This window comes from Culex pipiens, chromosome 2 (assembly GCF_016801865.2).
Source record: "Culex pipiens pallens isolate TS chromosome 2, TS_CPP_V2, whole genome shotgun sequence".
Classification (NCBI taxonomy): Eukaryota; Metazoa; Arthropoda; class Insecta; order Diptera; family Culicidae; genus Culex; species Culex pipiens.
Window position 1 is genome coordinate 121,795,354 of NC_068938.1, and position 22,581 is coordinate 121,817,934.

The 22,581-nt window shown below is 37.0% G+C and overlaps 1 protein-coding gene across 2 annotated transcripts in view; it reads left to right on the forward strand.

Moving 5' to 3' along the window:
* The window catches only part of LOC120419581 (potassium channel subfamily K member 18), a 102,128-nt gene that overhangs the window by 76,294 nt on the left and 3,253 nt on the right, over nucleotides 1-22,581 (forward strand). For both annotated transcript variants that reach the window (XM_052707462.1, XM_039582309.2), the window contains exon 9: nucleotides 11,753-11,857. In XM_052707462.1, coding sequence (XP_052563422.1) covers nucleotides 11,753-11,857 — 105 coding nt within the window. The remainder of the gene's footprint in view (nucleotides 1-11,752; nucleotides 11,858-22,581) is intronic.

Consider the following 22,581-nt stretch of genomic DNA (forward strand, 5'->3'; position numbering starts at 1 on the left):
CCTCCAGTTAAATTTTTCATATTGAGAATTTGCAAGATTTTTTTAAGTCATAAGGGCGCCTCCAGTCAAATTTTCATAACAAAATTTGTATGATTTTTTTAAGTCGTAGGGGCGCCTCCATTCAAATTTTTATATGGCATATTCGTATTGAAAAAAAAAATCGCCTTAAGGGCGCCTCCAGTTAAATTTCCATAATTTTCATAAAAATGTTTTAGTCATAGGGGCGCCTCCAGTCAAATTTTTCATATCAAGAATTTGCATGATTTTTTTAAGTAATAAGGGTGCCTCGAGTCAAATTTTCATAACAAAATTTGTATGATTTTTTTAAAGTCGTAGGGGCGCCTCTATTTAGTTTTTCATATCGAGAATTTGCATGATTTTTTTAAGTCGTAGGGGCGCCTCCAGTCAAATTTTTATATTGCATATTTGTATTGAAAAAAAAATTAAGTCTAAGGGGCGTGTCCAGTTAAATTTTCATAATTTTCATAAAAATGTTTTAGTCAAATTTTTCATATTGAGAATTTGCATGATTTTTTTAAGTCATAAGGGCGCCTTCAGTCAAATTTTCATTAAAAAAAATTGTATGATTTTTTTAAAGTATTAGGGGCGCCTCCAGTCAAATTTTTATATTGCATATTCGTATTGAAAAAAAAACAAGTCTTAGGGGCGCCTCCAGTTAAATTTTCATAATTTTCATAACAATGCTTTAGTCATTAGGGCGCCTCCAGTCAAATTTTTCATATCGAGAATTTTCATGATTTTTTCAAGTCATAAGGGTTCCTCCAGTCAATTTTTATAATAAAATTAAAATGTTTTTTTAAAGTCGTAGGGGCGCCTCCATTCAATTATTCATATCGAGAATTTGCATGATTTGTTTAAGACGTAGGGGCGCCTTCAGTCAAATTTTTATATTGCATATTTATATTGAAAAAAAATTAAGTCTTAGGGGCGCGTCCAGTTAAATTTTCATAATTTTCATAAAAATGTTTTAGTCATAGGGGCGCCTCCAGTCAATTTTTTCATATTGAGAATTTGCATGATTTTTTTAAGTCATAAGGGCGCCTCCAGTCAAATTTTCATAACAAAATTTGTATGATTTTTTTAAAGTCGTAGGGGCGCCTCTATTTAGTTTTTCATATCGAGAATTTGCATGATTTTTTTAAGTCGTAGGGGCGCTTCCCGTCAAATTTTTATATTGCATATCCGTATTGAAAAAAATTAAGTCTTAGGGGCGCCTCCAGTTAAATTTTCATAATTTTCATGAAAATGTTTTAGTTAATGGGGACGCCTCCAGTCAAATTTATCATATCGAGAATTTGCATGATTTTTTTAAGTCATGAGGGCGCCTCCAGTCAAATTTTCATATTGCATATTCGTATTGAAAAAAAAAATCTTAGGGGCGCCTCCAGCTAAATTTTCATAATTTTCATAACAATGCTTTAGTCATTAGGGCGCCTCCATTCAAATTTTTCATATCGAGAATTTGCATGATTTTATTAAGTCGTAGGGGCGCCTCCAGTCAAATTTTCATATTGCATATTCGTATTGAAAAAAATCAAGTCTTAGGGGCGCCTCCAGTTAAATTTTCATAATTTTCATAACAATGCTTTAGTCATTAGGGCGCCTCCAGTCAAATTTTTCATATCGAGAATTTTCATGATTTTTTCAAGTCATAAGGGTTCCTCCAGTCAATTTTTATAATAAAATTAAAATGTTTTTTTAAAGTCGTAGGGGCGCCTCCATTCAATTATTCATATCGAGAATTTGCATGATTTGTTTAAGACGTAGGGGCGCCTTCAGTCAAATTTTTATATTGCATATTTGTATTGAAAAAAATTAAGTCTTAGGGGCGCGTCCAGTTAAATTTTCATAATTTTCATAAACATGTTTTAGTCATATGGGCGCCTCCAGTCATTTTTTTCATATTGAGAATTTGCATGATTTTTTTAATTCATAAGGGCGCCTCAGTCAAATTTTCATAAAAAAATGTATGATTTTTTTTTATAGTATTAGGGGCACCTCCAGTCAAATTTTTATAATTTTCATAACAATGCTTTAATCATTAGGGCGCCTCAAGTCAAATTTTTCATATCGAGAATTTGCATGATTTTATTAAGTCTTAGGGGCGCCTCCAGTCAAATTTTTATATTGCATATTCGTATTGAAAAAAATCAAGTCTTAGGGGCGCCTCCAGTTAAATTTTCATAATTTTCATAACAATGCTTTAGTCATCAGGGCGCCTCCAGTCAAATTTTTCAAAAAAATCAAGTCTTAGGGGCGCCTCCAGTGAAATTTTCATAATTTTCATAACAATGCTTTAATCATTAGGGCGCCTCCAGTCAAATTTTTCATATCGATTTGAAAAAAAAATCTCTTTGGCATTTTAGCAACATAGCTAAAAAAAAATCGGCCCTTCGGGCCGAGGGGCGCATGGGGTGTAACTAACTAAATTTGCCAGGGGGGGGTTAAACCCCTAAAACCCCCCCCTTGTACACGGCCCTGAGTTGAGGCCTCAACTGATGGCCAAAAACCGGGGATTTCCAAAAGGAAGGTGCTTTTGGAAGTGACATCGAACAGCAAAAAGACGAAAAAGAGCGACGGTACTGTACCGATGGATGAGGAGGAGGAGAACTCTTCGTCCCACGAGGAGCAGCTATTGAAGAACAACAAGTTCGCTGGACTGCCTGACGAGGACCAGGTAGCGGAAGCAAAGGAGAATGAAGTGAAACAGCGAAAGGAGAAACTGCCTCCTTTTTATGTGCGGCAATCAGCAGCAACGATCGACTTTCGAGCGGGGCTGGTTGAACTCATCAAGTCTGGGAAAGTCCTAGGCAACATTCGTCTGTGTCAGGACGGATTTAAGGTGCTGGTGCAATCCAGGCAGCACTATCAACTGGTCAAGGATTTCTTGACCGAAAACGAGGCGGAGTACTTTACCCATGATGTCGCCATGGATAAGCCGTACAAAATCGTCGTCAGAGGTCTGTACGACATGCCAGTGGAGGAATTAGCTGCCGAGCTAAAAGTTTTGAAACTGGATGTGTTGGCCGTGCACAAAATGAGCCGACGCAACAAAGACATCAAGTACCGTGACCAGCTCTACCTGCTGCATTTGGCTAAGGGATCGACGACGCTTCCTGAGCTGAAGGCAATCCGAGCGGTTTTCAACATTATCGTGTCGTGGGAGCGATACCGACCAGTGCATCGTGACGTCACACAATGCTTCAACTGCCTGGGCTTCGGGCACGGAGGTAAGAACTGCCACCTGAAGCGTCGTTGCGCCAAATGTGGTACCGATGCGCACATCACATCCCAGTGCATCCAAGATTCGCTGGTGAAGTGCCTCAACTGCAACGGTGAGCACTCGTCAACCGACCGAAAGTGCCCCAAGAGAGCTGAGTTCGTGAAAATTCGGCAGCAAGCATCGACGAAGAATCAGCCTCAGCGTCGTAGAACTCCTCCAGCCCTGGTGGAGGAAAATTTTCCACCTCTTCAACCGCGACGCCAGGTCCCAAACTTGGCACCGTTGCCGTTGGATCCCAGGAAGAGAGCTGAGATGAATCATCCACGGCCGGGTTCCAGCCAGGAGCCGAGACCGCCACCACCGGGCTTCAGCCAGGAGCCAAGACCAACCCAAGAACCAGCAGTTGAGGAAAATGGTAATGATCTTTACACCTCAACCGAACTCCTCAATATTTTCAAACAGATGTCCGCTGCACTGCGTGGATGCAAAACCAAGACCCAGCAGATTGAAGTGCTGACCTCGTTCGTCATCCAGTATGGATCGTAGGTCCCTCAAGCTGCTGAATTGGAACGCTTGCTCCATTAGGAGGAAGAATTTAGAGCTGGTGGATTTTCTTCGCGAGAAGGAGATCGACGTAGCCGCCATCACGGAAACTCATCTGAAGCCCGGTGAAAAAGTTTATCTGCAAAACTACAAGATCGCGACGCAGCTCGATAGGACCACCTCTGGAGGAGGAGGTGTGCTTGTCGCTGTTCATCGTGATCTCAAGCCACGCCGGCTGCCACACTTTAAGCTGGACATCATCGAGGCCGTTGGAGTGGAAATTTCCACTTCGGTTGGCCCAGTACTCTTCATTGCTGCATACTGCCCACGTCAGGTGAATTCCAGAGATGGTTCAGCAGCAAAACTGAAGAGCGATATCCAGAAGCTGACACGGCGGAGCGCAAAGTACATCATCGCTGGTGACCTCAACGCGAAGCATGAAGTTTGGGGCAACAGCAGGAGGAATCGGAACGGAGTGATTCTGCACAACGATCTGCAAAACGGATACTACAACGTTGTGAGTCCGGATCGTCCAACGAGGGTGGCTCGGTCTGGTAATCACTCAATCATCGACTTCTTCATTACCAATATGGCTGAGAACGTGGCTCATCCTGAGGTGTTTGAAGAGTTGAGTTCTGATCACTATCCGGTGGTTGTGGAGGTTGGAGCTTCCGTTACTCCGCAGCGGCAACCAACCCGGAAAGATTACCACAACGTTGACTGGCAGCAGTTTCAGCAAGTGGTCGACAGCAACATCGACTATGATCAACACCCGGAAACTTCTGCTGATATTGATCGTTCGCTGGAGGTGATCCAGCAGGCTATCAACCAAGCAGAGGCTGCCAACGTTCGGGAGGTTCCTGTTAATTTTAAGGTAACTGATATTGACGTAGATACTAAACACTTGATTAGACTTAGGAATGTTTATAGGAGACAATATCAACGGACTGGGGACTATGACAAAAAGATTTCAGTGAACAATTTGAACAAAATAATACAAGACCGACTTGACAATATCAGAAATCAAGAATTTTCAAAACATGTAAGCCAGCTTGGGAATTATTCAAAACCATTTTGGAAACTTTCAAAAGTTCTTAAAAACAAACCAAAGCCTATTCCTCCTCTTATTGTTGAGGATTCTCGTTTGATTACATCCGAGGAAAAGGCAAATGCACTTGGGCTTCATTTTGTTAGTTCACATAATCTTGGCGCTTCCATGACCAGCCGTAAAGAAACATCAGTTGCCAATAGTATTTCAACAATCAATGACTCTACCTTTGAATTTCCTGCAGATTCCCATGTTTCTGGTGAGGAAGTCAAAGTTGCAGTTAAACAAATGAAAAATATGAAAGCTCCAGGCTTTGATAACATTTTTAATCTGGTGTTGAAAAAACAGAGTGATCAGTTCTTTCAACATCTAGCCAATATTTTCAATAAATGTTTGCAACTTGGTTACTTCCCCACCAATTGGAAGCTGGGCAAAGTCATACCAATTTTGAAGCCTCAAAAAGATCCAACATCGCCAACAAGTTATCGCCCCATTAGTCTTTTGAGTAGTCTGTCCAAACTCTTTGAGAAGGTAATCTATTCAAGGCTTTTGGATTTTACCAACGATAATAATATAATTTTGAACGAGCAGTTTGGCTTCCGAAAGGGACATAATACTGCTCATCAGCTTACGAGAGTAACTAAAATCATCAAGCAGAACAAGCTTGAGTCTAAATCAACTGCTATGGCTTTGTTGGATGTTGAGAAGGCTTTTGACAATGTTTGGCATGATGGTTTGATACATAAACTATATTTATACGGTTTTCCAATGTATCTTATCAAAATTATCCAGCACTATCTTTCGGAGAGATCGTTCAAGGTTTTTCTGAATGGGATTGCTTCTGGATTATTCAACATTGATGCTGGGGTTCCCCAAGGAAGTATTCTTGGCCCACTTCTGTACAATATTTTTACATCTGATTTTCCTACTCTTCCTGGTAATGGTGTGTTGTCACTTTTTGCTGATGACACTGCCGTTATTTATAAGGGTAAAATAACCAGATATTTAGTTGGCCGTCTTCAGAAGGGTCTTGACGTTCTTTCCGAATACTTTGGCGACTGGAAAATTCGCATAAATGCAGCCAAAACTCAAACCATCATTTTTCCACTTTCCAAATCGGCCAGATTTGTCCCAAAGGATGATGTTTTGATAAAAATGAATGATGTTTCGATACCCTGGTCAAAGGAAGTTGTCTATTTAGGTCTCATACTTGACTCGAAACTTTTGTTTCGGCAGCATGTAGATAAAATATTGAACAAGTGCAGCATTCTCATCAGGTGTTTGTATCCTTTAATTAACAGAAAATCAAAGCTATCTTTGAAAAATAAGTTAGCAGTTTACAAACAAATAATTTACCCTGTTATTGAGTATGCAGTACCTGTTTGGGAGTGTTGCGCTAGAACTCATAAATTGAAGCTCCAGCGTGTCCAAAACAAGGTACTCAAAATGGTTTTGAATGTTCCTGGCTGGACAAGATCAAGTGAGGTTCATGAATTAGCAGAAGTTAAAATGTTGGATCAGAAGATTCAAGAAAAATGTTTGAAATTCAGGGAAAAATGTGCTATATCTGAATACCCCTTGATTCAAGGATTGGTTTAGTTTATGGTAAGATTAAGTTAGTTTTAGGTTAGGTTATGTTTTCTTAACATTTTTTTTTTTTCCTCATTGTACCTAGTGTTACAAAAATGATAAATCATATACTTTTAAAGTTATAAAAATGAACAGTGTTTAAATCACGAAAAGCAAACTAAAGCTGAAGAGCCACAGCTGACCACTTATTATGTAAACCAAATGTAATTATTATAAGAAAGATTCAATAAAGTATATTTAATTCAAAAAAAATACCAAAATGTGCCATCCTGACTTAGAAAATTTTCCACAATTTTAAGTCATTTCTGTAGGGGGTATATCAAAAATGTTTAAAATCAAGTTTGAAATTTCCGGTTTTCAATGAAAGCATTCGCTTTGAGACATCATTTTAGCGCAAAATTAATTATTTTGTCAAAATTGGTCAAAATTTTCCCATAGTTTCAGAGGAATTTGGTAAAACACTTTAATACCAAAATGTGGTGTTCGACCATTGAAAAATTCTGCAATTTTGCAATATCAAAACAATACCTTAAATTGGTATGATACCACATTTTGCTCTTGCATAATCCTTAAGACAAATTTTTAAGGGTCCAGGAATACCAAAATTTGGTATTGATACCAGAGAAAGGTATTATTACGCATTTCCCTTGTTATTTACCCATGCTCGGGTTCGGCATTCTTTAGCTTCTTCAAATCTGCCGATCCTGCTGGTGAGGACCGCCTCTTTTTCTTGCCGTGAGGCATTTTTGCACTTTTTAAGCACTTTTCAGGAGCTAAAATCCAGGAGTACCTCACTGATTGGTGGTCCACAAGGGAATGAGAGTTTTCAGTAGCTTTTTGTTTTTTTCCAGGAAATGGGCGGTGCATGATGAATTTATTGAGTAGTGATTTGCGGCTGGGATAGATTATGTCCGGGAATTAGTAAATCATAATATCAGCAGGCCACAACATGGTTTTTCAGGAAACTGTTGATAGGTATTTTCGATATTAATTTAAATGTATTCCCAAGAAATTTAATTAAAACTTTCACCAGTTTCACCAGCAATTTCCGAACATGTACAATTTCGTGGTTTTTCTGCTAGTTAATGAAATAAGATCTTATTTCGTTGTTAACAAATCGAGGGCGGTGTGCTCTTTTGTACTATGCTTCCTATCTAGATAGGAGAACACCATCTAATTCCATCGTGCCTCTAATGTTGGCATATCAGCATTTTGATGTTCAATTACAGCTAATATAAAGATTTTCATCTGAAATCGAAAGATAAATAGCTCAATAGGAAGTGAGCAAGCAAGTTTCTATCAACCGTTTAGCAAAATAAGTTGTTTAAATAGGAGCGAATGCTTAACGTGCCAAACAGACGAGAATTTCCCTTCCTCTCCAAATGAATAAAGATAACAGAGTTTATTATATTATTTTCTGGATGAGCTTCGGGGAGCAGAAATTGATGAAAATAGTCAAGGCTTGACGTTGACATTCAAAATATTGAGCAGTGTGATTAGTTTGTAAAAATAATCAAATTCAAAAAGGTAACTAAAACGTGATATAAGAGTTAAAAACACGTTTTAGATCAGCTTTGAGGACGCTGTATCTTTTGACAGGAACAAGAAAGCTTACTTGGGGAAAGTTTAAGCGTTTATGACTACGGGAATAAAAGTAAACAGTTTCTCACAGAAAAATCTTCTATCGTTTTTAGATTTATTTTATGCATCGGTGCCAATTTTGAGCGAAATTGATTAAGACTAACCCATTGGTAGTCGAGCCTGAATTCCACTTTTCGTTTTATTTGGGTGGAAAATGCGTATCCAAACCTACAAGAAAATTGGGTACGTTTCCTGATATTTCTTACATATTTTAAACGTTGAGCGATTTTGCACATAATTGATCTATAGTTCTAAAATAGCTCAAAAAAACAACATTAAGCTGGTGGAAAATTTTTATGGGGAAGACACAAAAAATAATTTTGCTTGGCCCAAAAGAAAAATAAAAAAAATGCAGATTTTTTCTAATCTTTAAATTCAAGTCGAACATTTGAAAAAGGTCTGCTGCAGCAGTGTTATAATAATATAAAATGTTTTTAATTTTATTTTATTAAAAAGGTAACTAAAACGTGATATAAGAGTTAAAATCACGTTTTAGATCAGCTTTGAGGACTCTGTATCTTTTGACAGGAACAAGAAAGCACAATACTTACTTGGGGAAATTTTCTCAATTTTAACGCTATTGTGATGGTTGAAAAAAATATGGGAAAATAAAAAAAGATAAAAATCAAAATGTAAAAAGAGGGTTTTCCATACGCATACAAAATCGAAATGCAATGCGCAAAGTGTGGACGCATCCAATCGCTCCCAAATTTTAGGGGGTTGTTTTGAGGCCCAAAAGGCATCAAAAATACTTTGTTTTGGTTTGATTTGATCATTTTTTTTTAATTTTGCCATATAACGACGAACCAGTCTAAAACCAATACCATTGAAAATTTAATCGCTTGCGCAATGTGAGAACTAAACTAATCATTCCCAAACTTTGGGAATTTGTTAAGTACCCCAAAAGGAAATGAAAAATGTCTGCGCTCGTTACTGCAAAGAACCATTACAAAAAAAAGATTGTCATCAGATTTTTTCAATAATTTTACTTTTAATGAGTGTTAGCATCGGTAGAATGAAGTTTTTTTATACCAATGTAAATATAAAAGCAATAACGGTTTGATTGGTCAGCTTATTAAAGCATACATTTTAACACAATACAACCGCTACTTCTAATATGCAAACCACAATTAGAAAACTACCAACTAATCATATCCAACCACAGAGTTATTGGGAACTGCCAACGATTGCTATCAATTAGAACGGGGTGCAGCTATGTATTGTTACCACTTAAATTGATATTGAACGTTGCGTTTACATTTTTGTCTGGATTGCGCTATCTTGCCACACACAAGTTATTTGTTGATGCTTCGAAAAGAGCGCTTGAGCTTGAATAATCGAAAAATTCAAACAAAAAAATCAGCCCAAAACAGAACTTTATTACTCGACCCTTTCCGAAATTTAGGTTAAAGTCACATTAATATAATAAACAACAACTTTCCGATATCAATGTGGACAGTTAAAAACACATTATCTTAGGCAAACTTAAGGGAAATTTGACGAGCTATCCAGTTAAAATATGTTCAAGGCTGGAAAATCATGTCTCACATATAGAAATGGCCAAAAGTAACAAAAAAATTGGAAAATCCTTGTTATTTCAATATTTTTAAAACCGCTTCACAAGGATTGGATTTATGACAGGACTTGTTTTCAGCTATCAATCGAAATTTTGAAGTGCGGAAGACCAGTTTAGTGGAAAATGCGACTGGAAATGTACATAAACAACAACTGGTTGCCAAGTATTTCAAATTCTTGTTGTCAAAAATGCGAGAGAAAAGTGCGGGCTAAATCCATGTTACAGAAAGCCCAAATTTTCAATAAGTTAGGCGGCCTGGTGCAATCTCTTTCGTGTACCACTACCAGGCCGCCTCCTCAACTTCCTATCCATTCATCCTCTTCCCCAAAAAAATCAATATTGCAACCAATTTTATCAACCGTGTTTACAATCTCACCACCAACAAAACAGATAAAGAAAAAAGACAAATAGTTCACAAATACCTTTCCCTAAACGACTATCCCCGCTCATTAATCAATAGATGCCTCAACCACAAAAACAATCCTAATCCCCAAAATAGACCCAATCACCCTAATTCCGAAGAACCCAAAACATACAGATCCATTCCTTACATCCCAACACTTACACCCCGCATTACCAAACTACTACAACAAGACTACCCGAACATCGTAGTAGCATCCAGATCCACTCACACTGTCAACAACCTCTACACACGGATCAAGGACCCGATCCCGATGCTGAACCAACACAACGTGATCTATTGCATCAAATGTGACCAGTGTGAGTGTAGATACATCGGCATGACCAGCAACCTGCTCAAAAACAGGCTGTCTGGCCATCGCAGCGATGTAAACAAACTGGATCAGCTGATCCAGTCCGGCCACACGTACACCGACGTAGAGGTTCAGGCTCACAAGGAAAAACCCGCGCTTGTGTCCCATTGTATCGATACCGGCCACCGGTTCGATACAACACAAGCCAAGATACTGGACCAGTCCTTCAAGAGATCATCTCTCCCTCTCTTGGAGATGATCTGGATCCACAACACAGCTGACACAGTCAACAAGAGGACCGACACCGATGGCCTGAACAGCACATACGCTGGAATGTCCTACATGTCCTACACAAACACAAAACCAAATCAAAAGAACAAAAACAATATTAAATTAATTCTTTAAACAGTGATGTGCAGCAAACGTAAAGGACAGTTTAACAATAGGACTAAAACATTTTTGACAAGAAACAGACAACTAGTAAGTACACAAAACACAACCAAACACACAAAAATTGTAAAAGCTTGACATTTTTAGTAAACCCCCTGAAGAAGGCCTCAAAATAAAGGCCGAAACGTCGGTGAAGTAGAGAAAATCTGTTTTTCTTTTTCGACAAGACTGCTCGCCAAAACCAGAAAGGTTCAAGCGTAAATAGTTAGTGGAACTGACGTGTGGCAAATCTGTTTTATGGAACAAAATGTTAATCAAATGGCAATATGATCCAGAACAGTTCAGACCAAAATGCACTTGCGGTAACAAAGCACAACAACAACGATTTGCGAACGTTACCTTATGGGAACAATTTGCGATTATAATGTGGTTGGAACATTGAAAAATCGTATAGTAATTATGTGAGCTACTCTGTCCTCGGGCATCAATTGCTATGGAATTCTCCGAAACCGTTCTATCGGTTGGTTGCTGAAATGGTTGTTTGCTTTGAAGCTAGCTGTAAATCTGGGAAACATAGAGTGGCAAAACGAGCAAACAAGTTTCACCGCATAATTATTGCTCTGGATTAAGTTTACAACTTTGTTATACAAACTTATTTATATTTAATATTTCTGATATAACTTAAAAACACGATACAGGATCTCACTTCACAAGAAATGTTTTCGCTAAAAAAAACAAAAAATCAACAATAGTGTCAGCATCCAATAGGTAGAAGACCCTTCCGTGCTGTCCAGAGAAGCTCCTTTCGCAAACACGCAACGTCGTCGTCATCCCCCACACATGTGCTACATTCCATAGCGCCATTATCCTCCCAATGAAAGCGTTCCAACTTTATTGTATTCCATTCATTCTCTTCTCTTTTTTTTCGTTTCATATTCCTTCCGGATTTTTCCAACGATAACCGTGCGTTACCACCCATCCACCCACACGTCACCATCGCCCAACAGCTGCAAACGAAAGGTGACACAAAGATGGAAATCAGTTTCATCCTTTGCGCCATTTATCTGCTCCTCGGCATGGCCCTGATTGCCATGTGCTTCAACCTGATGCAGGTGAGTTTGGATGTAAAAACTATATTTTTTTTTTGTATTTTCAGCCTTTCAAAAGCTTTTGCGTCATCATCATCTCGTGCAAAATTGAGCTTCGATAAAGTATTATCGGGAAAGTGTAAAGTTTACTGGCGTAAAATGTCTCTTCTGGTGAAGGCATGATGAACTAAAGTACAAGTTAATTCAATGATCTTTAAAAACTTTGAACCCATTTCCTGTATGGCTTGCTAAAACAAAGTTTAGCAGAAAAGTTATTTTTAAAACCACCATCGATAACGAAGCCATTATCATCAGCTTGTGCAGTTTCCCAAGTGCAATAAATGCAAACGGATTCCCAACTTCAAACCCCCTCCCCCGACTTTGGATTTGTGTTTTGTGTAATATATGGCTTCAATTGAAATCTGTCGATCGTATGGGGGCAGCCGTAGCAACTGACGCTAACGGATGCAAATAACAGCGCTGCTGCTGGGAGGAACAAAAACGGAAAAAGTCAGCTGGACCAGAACGTTGGGGGAAGCAAAAGAAAAATAGCTCAAAGCCATGACCGGGTGAAATTGCACATTAGTTTTCCCGAGTTAAAAGGCCATCACACTCAGCGGTGAATTTTCAACCGATCTATCAATTATGGTGTAAGGTTGGTTGATGGTGGTGGGAAACCATATTCAGGTGCAAAATTTAGCGAATCACATTTGTTACATGTTTTAATTACTTTATGAACGAGCTTTTCAGCCTGTTCGTGTGTTTAATACATTCAAACAAAATAATGCTTCCGATATTCATTTCAGCGTCTACCTCAATCGACGATTAATATCAAATCGTTAAATTTCCTTACATCATATTTTGCATCATTAGATTTTTTTTATACAAGTCTCTATACTAATTTGATGGCTGGTTATAGAAAAACAGTATCACGACAAGGAATTTTCTTATCAATTTGGTGTCTTCGGCAAAGTTGTAGGTTATGAATGAAACTCTTTAGACCATGGACATGGACATTGCCTTTTTGTGAAATTTTATATTGAAATAGATTTATAAATAATTTAATGAAACCAAAGTAAATTATGAAAAATCTGTACCTCAAAAAGTGTATTACGTAGGGGTCCCCCGTTTTTCAAAAAAAAATAATAATAAGTAATGTACCGTAAACCGGGGTGACTTTGATAGGATTTCAATTTGTTTTTAGCATATTTTCCAACAGGTAAGGTTTTTCTCAAGATTGTTATTTTTAAAACATGTACTGGGGTAGACTACACAAAGTCCATGCACTATTTCGGAATAAAAGTTTTTTCAATACTGTTTAAAAAAATAGTTACGTTAAAAAAATCATAGTTTTAATTCCGGGGTGACTTTGATAGTCATATTTTCTTGTTAAAATCATATTTAAGATGTTCAAACTTTATTTGTACCGTAAATGTACCATCACTAAAGTAGCTGATATAGTTTTCAAGAAAAAAAACAATGTTTATATTTAGTTAACTTAGTGTATAAGCTTTTAAGCAAAATACATATAAATTTAAGGTAAAATTGTTAAAAACTCGACATTTCGCCTAAATTTGTTAAAACTGGTTTTGTTTATAAAATTATCGATTTATTTTGCATTTTTTACAGAATTTGAAGCACGAATCACAAGTTTTCACATTTTAGATGAAATTTATTTAACTGAAATTGCTTATAAATTAGGAGATTTTTTTTAAATGGTGTTTCAAAAACACATATTATTTATTATTTACAAATTTATTTAACCTTCTCCTAGTGGAAAATTGTCCAAAGAATCCGAAAATGCATTCCGTTTTCCGATTAAAAATCATGTTTATTGAGAAAATCATGATACTTTGAGAAGTTTAAAATAATGACTTTCATCAACATTTTCTTAACTATAGTTAACTAACTATTTAAACTTGTTAAAATTTTATGAAAAGTTCTTCTTGAGATACTTTGAACACTTCTCTACCACGGTCAGTATGTTTTTAAACCATTCCTTACAAATTCCTTACGTATTTTAATTGTACTCTTCATTTTGCGGAAAAATCGCAAACCTATCAAAGTCACCCCGGCTATCAAAGTCACCCCGCTTTACGGTAATTCATTCAACATGGCATTATTTGTAATCTAATATAAAACTCTAATAACCTAAACTGGGATGAAATTTCCTGAGGATTCCGAATAAGTCAAAATTCATAAACCACGTGGACCCTTCCACCCGTCCACCAGGAAGAGGGGGGTGGATTTAAAAAAACGTGGTTTATGGATGGTCCTTTACCAGTATTCTAAGTTTATTATAGAAAAATCATAAAATAACGAAAAAAACTAGTGATTGGCGCAAAAGTTAATATCGTGACATATAGTAAGGGAACGTTCTTTTATTACGTAACGCATTTTTTTTATTGGGTTATGCTTTTTAAGTATATTATTTTACACAGTTAACACAATAATTGACATGGGGATTTAGGATCCAATTTTCGGAAAATATCGAACAAAATATTTCAAAATTTAAATCTTTATTTCCAGATAGAAATTCAATTGAAAATTACATTATATTTGTTTGTATCTTCTAAGCTACGGGAACTATCTTTATAATTTATGATTCATCCCTTAATGTACTGTCTACAAATTAATTTAAAACAAAGTCATAATTCGATGGTCCAAAACCTCGATTATCCGAAGCTTCGATTCTCCAACGTTCGACTGTCCGAAGTTTTTTAAGGGACTTCGGATAACCGCCAATTTTGGCCACCATCTTGGATTTAAAAATTCTAAAACAATGTAGCGTAAGTTAGGGGTCATACTTAAGCTCGACAATCAAAATAAAGACAACGAGAAATTGTGCTCCTATCATCGTGCTCCTATCATTCCCGGGAAACGGGAAATTTTCAACCAATTTCCCGGGAAATCGACAAATTCTCATCACTTTTGCCGTTTCCCGCTATTAAAAGTTACTTTTTGCGTTTCTGTTTATTTCGTCGACCAACATTTTCAAAACATTTTTTCGTAAAATCGCGATAACTCGTGATGTTTATAAGCTAACCCCTTATGTGCTCTACAACTTTGTAGAACATTGTTACACTCTAAAAAATAACCCTGCAAAGTTAGAAAAACACGAAATTTTAAAATGAAAATTTTTGTTCTCGATGAAAAAATGACCCTTCTGGGTCAATGTAGATTCAAAAAGTACATTAAATTTCCCATAAAATGACACGTTCCATTTTTTTCAAGTCGAGTAACGGAAAATGGGAGAGTTTTAAAAACTTTTTTAGTGTTTTTTTCGATGAAAAATACTTTTTTTCGAAATTCTGGGTACGCCATCAAATCGGGCGTCTAATTTTACATGAAAGTCGCTTTGACACCAAATTTCTATCTCATCACCGTTGCAGGCTGAAAATTATTGAAAAACACCTCTTTTTTCGCATGTTCAAAAATGGAAGGGGTCGCACCGCCCCGCCGTCACGAGATTTCAAAAAACGGACCTCGGACTCGTGAGCAGGGAAAAAGTTACCCCTTAGGAAAAAGTTTCACGCAAACCGAAGAGGGGTCGGGGCAACTTTTCCCGATTTCGTGTGAATTGGTAGAGAATTACTCATAAAGACATTTAGATAAATTACAAGTTTGAAAAATTCAGTTTAGGTAAGTTTTATATAGAATTTACAGAGTTGTATAAACTTTTATACCATGCAGTTAGTAAACTTTATATTCAATCCAAATTATTTTTTTAATAATCAGTCAAGGATGCCTATTTGGAGTTGGGACACTGGATTGATGGTGAATTGTCAACAAATAACTGTATTTGTATTAATTTTTCGATAGGTGTACACACTTTTTTTGCTCCTTTTTATTTTTGTGAAAGTATCTATATATATTAGGGTGGGTACGGATTTTGAAAAGTTCTCAGATCAAGTTCTGGTGTGGTTCCCCTTGTAGGGCCAGAGACCAGGTCGATTCGTCCAATCCCCATCGAGCTCAACGGCAATACATCCGGGGTTTTCGGAACCAACCGTTTTCCCCAGAAAAGCATCAAATTTTCCTTAGCATGCTATGAATGCTTGATGAACACCGCGACGCCACATGTCAACAGCTACCACGTGATTGTGAAATTTTCACCATAACATTTTTTTTTTTCTTATGTTGAGGTTTAGAGTACAGCTAAATAGTATCAGGATCACCATAAATGATAATTCTATAGTTCAAAAAGTAATAAAAAGTATTTTTTTATAGGCGATGCTAGTCCACGTGGTAGCTGTTTGACATGTGGCGTCACGGTGTTCATCAAGCATTCATAGCATGCTAAGGAAAATTTGATGCTTTTCTGGGGAAAACGGTTGGTTCCGAAAACCCCGGATGTATTGCCGTTGAGCTCGATGGGGGTTGAACGAATCGACCTGGTCTCTTAGGGAAAGTTGTTCTCCAGACGATTCCGCTCATTTCTGGCCATCCTAGAAGTTTCTACATGTTTTCCCCAGGCCTGTAGGAGCGAATGAACGAACATTCAAAATTTCCCATAGTAATTTCCATGTAAACTTGAACCCGCTTGAGACAAGCCAGTTTTCAACCAAATGAGCTGAAATTTGGCGTGAGAGTCCCTATATGTATGCCCTACAAGGGAAACCACACCAGAACTTGATCCGAGAACTTTTCAAAATCCGTACCCACCCTAATATATATATATATATATATAAAATTTCGACGGTTTTGTTCGAACGCGAATCAGTTCGATACGGAGCGTCGGATCGAGGAGCTTTTTGTTGCGTTGGGTTCGTATAAGCCCAAGGAAGGTTCTTACGCAAACTGATTGACACTTTGGCCACTCTGGAACCGATTCCGGTGCATCGGCAAATTGTATGACGAAAGTTACGTAAAATCATATTTTGATCACAGGAGGCTGAATAAGCCAAAAATCAAAAAACGTCATCAAACGAAAAAAAGGCAGAACGAAGATTGTCGGGTAAGGCTTGTTTGTTATAAAACTTTTTATAGAAATCATCTTTTCATGAGCTATTTGTAGCAAAATGTTCGGCATGAAATTCTGAACAAAACGTAGTACAAGGTTTCTATCAAACTGTAAATTGTTTACATGTTCCATCACAAAATGTACAAAGTACCCAAGGGGTGTTAATACTTGTATAACATACTGTATTCCTCCGCTTGAATTACGGAAATTGTCAATGAGAATCTCACTTTTGGGAAAATCAGGATCAGCGCACCCTGCCGATCAAACCGTAAGAAAATTGGGTCTTCCATAAATTTTTGTCGATTTTTCCCATACAAACTTCACCTTCGAGTATCAATGGGTAAATTTTGACCAAATTTGCTCAAATTTCACGCAAAGTCCTTAAATAGCTCAAGGAACAATATTCAGCTTGTGGAGCGAGGTTTTGAGAAAAAGTCCCATTTTCTGGGCACCCTACTGTGCACCCTTAAAGTTTTTTTCGGACTTAAATTTTCGATTTTTTTTAGTTTTTTTGCAGTTTTTAAAATATGTTATGTTGGAAAATAGTTCGCCCTTGAAAATTCTTGCCCAACATAATTAGACCCGTATATTTGTATATGGCTGTTAGGGTAATTGTAGCCAGTTAGGGTGATCCTTAAATTACATTTTTATACCTCTTAGAACGCTCGATCTTTTTACCCAAATCTGAATTCTTTTTTTTTTCACCAGTTTCGGATATGTTGAGGATTATATAAAAAAAGGTGCAGGTGGTTATGTTCTACATGACCAATATGACAAAGAACTTTGTACAAAACTCAAAAAATCATGCTATTTTTATTTATATTTTTTAATTCTTTGCCAATTTATTTAATCCTGAGTAATTAATTCTAATTAAATATTTGCATTCAATGGCACCCCTGTGAAATATAAATTGCCCATATTGCCCCAAGTCGAATGGCTCGATAAACGTCCCCCCGGTAGAACCTTCCCTCAGGGCCATGGCCACTCCGCGTGTGGCCAATATCCTACCAGTTTGGTCCCAACCCAATTGCCTTAAATCATTCTGGTTTTCGAGTGACCGATCTAACAATCTTCGTTAAAACAGAATTCCTCCCAAGTTGGTGCACAACCTGTGTCTTTCAATGTGTGCATGTGTGTGTGAGCAATAAAATTACCACCGTCGATCCGTCTCTGACGGATTTTCGAATAAAACTAAAATTGAAATCCAGAAAAACGAAAAATGTCGCGCGTTACGAAAATGTTGCATGCTTGGTACTGCGGAAGGGGTCTGCAACGAATGAAATGTGGCAACATGGTGCAAATTTTGCCTCGTCTCCTGCTTTCTTGGAACTGTCACGCGAGAATGCTGCACCATTGTTGCCACATTTCATTCGTTGCAGACCCCTTCCGCAGTACCAAGCATGCAACATTTTCGTAACGCGCGACATTTTTCGTTTTTCTGGATTGACACCTCACCAGAATAGAGCCGTTAGGACAAAGTTCTTTGTCAAAAAATCCAAACCATTTTCTTGCAACGCGGTGAGCTAAAATAGTTTCAGCCTCCCAGCATTAAATTTAGCACCAGACTCAAATTTAAAATTCAGCTTTACCATAAAACTAAAAACAATTGAGAACATCTCGCAACGCATGACCAAAAACCCACAGCTTACAACTATTTTGCATAATAAACCAAACACTAAAATAATTGTGGGTGGCCAATAATAGTCATGTGCCACAATAAACAGCACCATTGTGGTGCAGAGGGAGGGGGGTGTACCAACAAAGGACCTGTATAATGTGCGGCCACGAAATGTGTGCAATGTACAGAGCTAAATCTTTTGATCGGCTCGTAAACAATCTAGATGATAGTCGTATTGGCTTTGGGAGGTGGGGTAGGCGGAAACATCATCGGGGCCGAGTGAGTGAGGAAACAATCTCTCTTTTGGCCATTCAGAACGATTTTATTTTCATTATCGTCAATATTGTGGCGAAAAACTCTTATGAAGCTTATTGAAGCTATAAAGAAAGAAAAATACCAGATGAGATATGAATATATGTGTGGCCATGTCGGCTCGTATACAGATAAAATATTATAGATTATCCTATATTTATATCTGTTTGGGAACGTTGCAAAGATTGGTGCTGTCAAATAACGACAATGGATATATATTAAGGAGCTTGGACAGTCAGATTGACAATGGGGAGGTAGATAGTTAGTAGAATAAACTTAAATTATGAGAAATCTGAGCATTAATCAAATGAAAATGTCGTAAAACTGAAATGAACTGAAAAGTTTTTTCGTATAAAGGATAAGCTTATTAGCTAAACAAAGTGGTAGATCGAAATTTATACTTACGTTAGAATCAATCACAAAAATGATAAATGTGCTCAAAACTTGCCGTAGCTGAAAAATTGCTATTTGATTCCGGAGATTCCACCAACCGAGCGCATAGTTTTATAAAATTGTGTTCATTGTATTCTTGATAGGGGAAATATACCCTTTCTAATCAAACACCTATCTTCGTCATATGGAGAGTTTGATGCTCGATTAAAGCTCCAAAAATACTTTTCAGGCTATAAACTTACCAGCAACAGCACCACCTCGAGTAAGCACGCAAATTTATGCCACTTCCCGAGCAGGGGTAAATAACACGGGAATACCAAATTTTGGTATTACATGGGCAAATAACAGGGACCAAAATGTGCCATTGGTTGCCCAGTAATAGATGGTAAAATACCATGAAATCATACCAAAGTCTTGTATGTGGAAGGGCACAATAATACCAAACCATGCTATTCCAAGGGTAAAATAATACCTCAAAATAAAACCATTTCAATACCAAGTTGAGGTCTTCTGGATTTTTGAACATTGCTTGAATACCAAAACTTGGTATTACCTTGGTTTTATTTTTAGGTATTCCCGCGCCCTTGGAAGATCATATTTTGGTATTTCTGTGGTCTTCCACATGCATGATTTTGGTATGATTTCATGGTATTTTACCATCTATTACTGGGCAACCAAGGGCACATTATGGTCACTGGTATTTGCACAAATAATATCAAAATTTGGTATTTTCATACCATTTTTGTGCAACAGTTGCAGTTAGTAAAAAAACGGAAATGATCCATATGCAACAGCCAAATCTACTCACCTGATGATTCCATGTTGTTCTTAGTGATATTCTTCACCACACCGAATGCATTTGTCATTGATGAACGGCCTGTGCTTGAAGTTCTTGAAGCTTCAGAAAAATAACAAGATTGAAAAAAATTTATTAAAATGAAACTGAATTGGAATTCACCAAAATTCTATAATCTGTCGATTGACTCTTTTTCAAAATATTTGGCTATCGCGACTTAGATAAATTTCAACGTTTTTGAAAAAAAATATTAGTGGGTATATCACACAAATGTTTTAAATCATCTTTAACATTTTTGGATTCAAAGTCATTTTAGCGTAAAATTAATTATCTCGTCAAAATTTTTAAAAAATTTCCCATAGCTTCAGAGAAAATTGATGAAACCTTTCAATAGCAAAATAATACCAAAATGTGGCATCCTGACTTAGAAATTTTTTCACAATTTCAAGTCATTTCTGTAGCGGGTATATCAAAAATGTTTAAAATCAAGTTTGAAATTTCCGGTTTTCAATGAAGACATTCGTTTTGAGACATAATTTTAGCGCAAAATTAATTATTTTGTCAAAATTGGTCAAATTTTCCCATAGTTTCAGAGAAATTTGATAAAATACTGTAATACCAAAAGAATACCAAAATATGGTGTTCGACCATTGACAAATTCTGCAATTTTGCAATATCAAAACAATACCTTAAATTGGTATGATACCACATTTTGCTCTTGCATAATCCTTAAGAAAAAATTTAAAGGGTCCAGGAATACCAAAATTTGGTATTGAAACCAGAGAAAGGTATTATTACGCATTTCCCTTGTTATTTACCCATGCTCGGGTTACTGGCCAAAAAGATCAAATTTAATGCACTTTTGTTCATAATTTCTATTATGCGAGACCATTTCTCATCATTTTGGTGGCACACACATCCACACGCAAGATCAGAGGTTAACTGCTTAACGAAAGTCGCCATCAATATCTTTTCACTTGCGCTAACGATTTCAAAGCGCTTAAGATATAAAATTGCTTCCAACTACCGGCAACATGTTCTTATGACCATTACTTAGTCACTCACTTGAAAAATAATCCCGAAAAATGTACAGTATGTAAAAAAAGTATTTACACCCCTTGGGCACTATGCACATTTTGTGATGAAACATGTAAAAAATTTAAAGTTTGACAGGAACCTAGTACTACGTTTTGTTCAAAAACTCATGCCAAACATTTTGCTACAAAAAGCTCATGAAAAGATGATTTCTATAAAAAGTTATATAACAAATACTATTACGAAAATAAAAAAGGCGCAAAAAAAGTATGTACACCTTTCAAAAAATTAACATAAATAATGTTATTTGTTGACAAATCACCATAAATCCAGTCTCCCAACTCCAAATAGGCATCCTTGACTGATTAAAAAAATAATTTGGATTGAATATAAAGTTTACTAACTACTTAGTATAAAAGTTTATATAACTCTGGAAATTCTATATAAAACTTATCTAAACTTAATTTTGCAAACTTTTAATTCAACTAAATGTCAATATATTACCATATAATTGCTAAATAAACATTTTGGAGTGGGTATAACACCGTTTTGGGGGTATTTGTATCGATAGAATAGATTTTTCGTTGGAATTTCGTACCAACCCGGAATTACGTAGTAGGAAAATCCGCCGGCATCCGAACCGGTCCACGATTCACAAGTCAACCTATGTGGAATCGGAAAGGGCATAAAATTTCCGATCTTTTGATACCCAAACATCTACGTTTTCTTTAAAACCTACGTTTTTAAATACCTGGGCAAAAAGTAAGTTTGATCCACGAGAACAAAAATTACGAAATTCCATACATTTTTGGCAGGTTGCTTTAACGAAACCATAACAACGTTTTTGCTTAGGTATTTAAAAACGTAGGTTTTAAAGAAAACCTAGATGTTTGGGTATCAAAAGATCGGAAATTTTATGCCCTTTCCGATTCCACATAGGTTAACTTGTGAATCGTGGACCGGTTCGGATGCCGGCGGATTTTCCTACTACGTAATTCCGGGTTGGTACGCACCAACAAAAAATCAAACGCGCTAAGTCTTCTGACGTTTGAGTTTTGGATACCCATTCCAATCGAAAGCTGAGGAAACCCGAGCGAGGAGCGAAGGCAAATAAAGAACAAAGGGTGGCCACCAACACCACTAACATACTGGTGCAGCGCCTGTTCGGGTGAGCAAGTGCTGCCAGGAAACTTTTGCTATAAATACTACTTTTCGTGAGTGTTCGCTTAAAATTTCACCAATTTTGGCAGCACTAAGCAGACCCAAAGAAAAAAAGAACTAAGCTGAAAATAGAAAAATTGGCGTGGCCCAATGCACTCGACTGATTAGAATGCATTTTTGAAATATTTTTTAAATGCTTCTAAAAGGAATAGCATAACTTTTAGTAAAAGTGCAAACAAACAGAAATGTTCACAAAAAGTTGCTCTACTCGTTGGTGTACTTGGTTTTAGTGAATTTCAAGGAACAATCCAGATTATCCAGCATCATTCAAACACGACCGCTTATTAGGCTTAAAATGGGCATATTTCCCCTACTCGTTGCAATGTTAAAGGATATTTACAGGAAAATGGCAATCAACTGTACACTTTTCTGAAAACAGATGCAAATTATAAAGTTCCTTCTTGGACAAA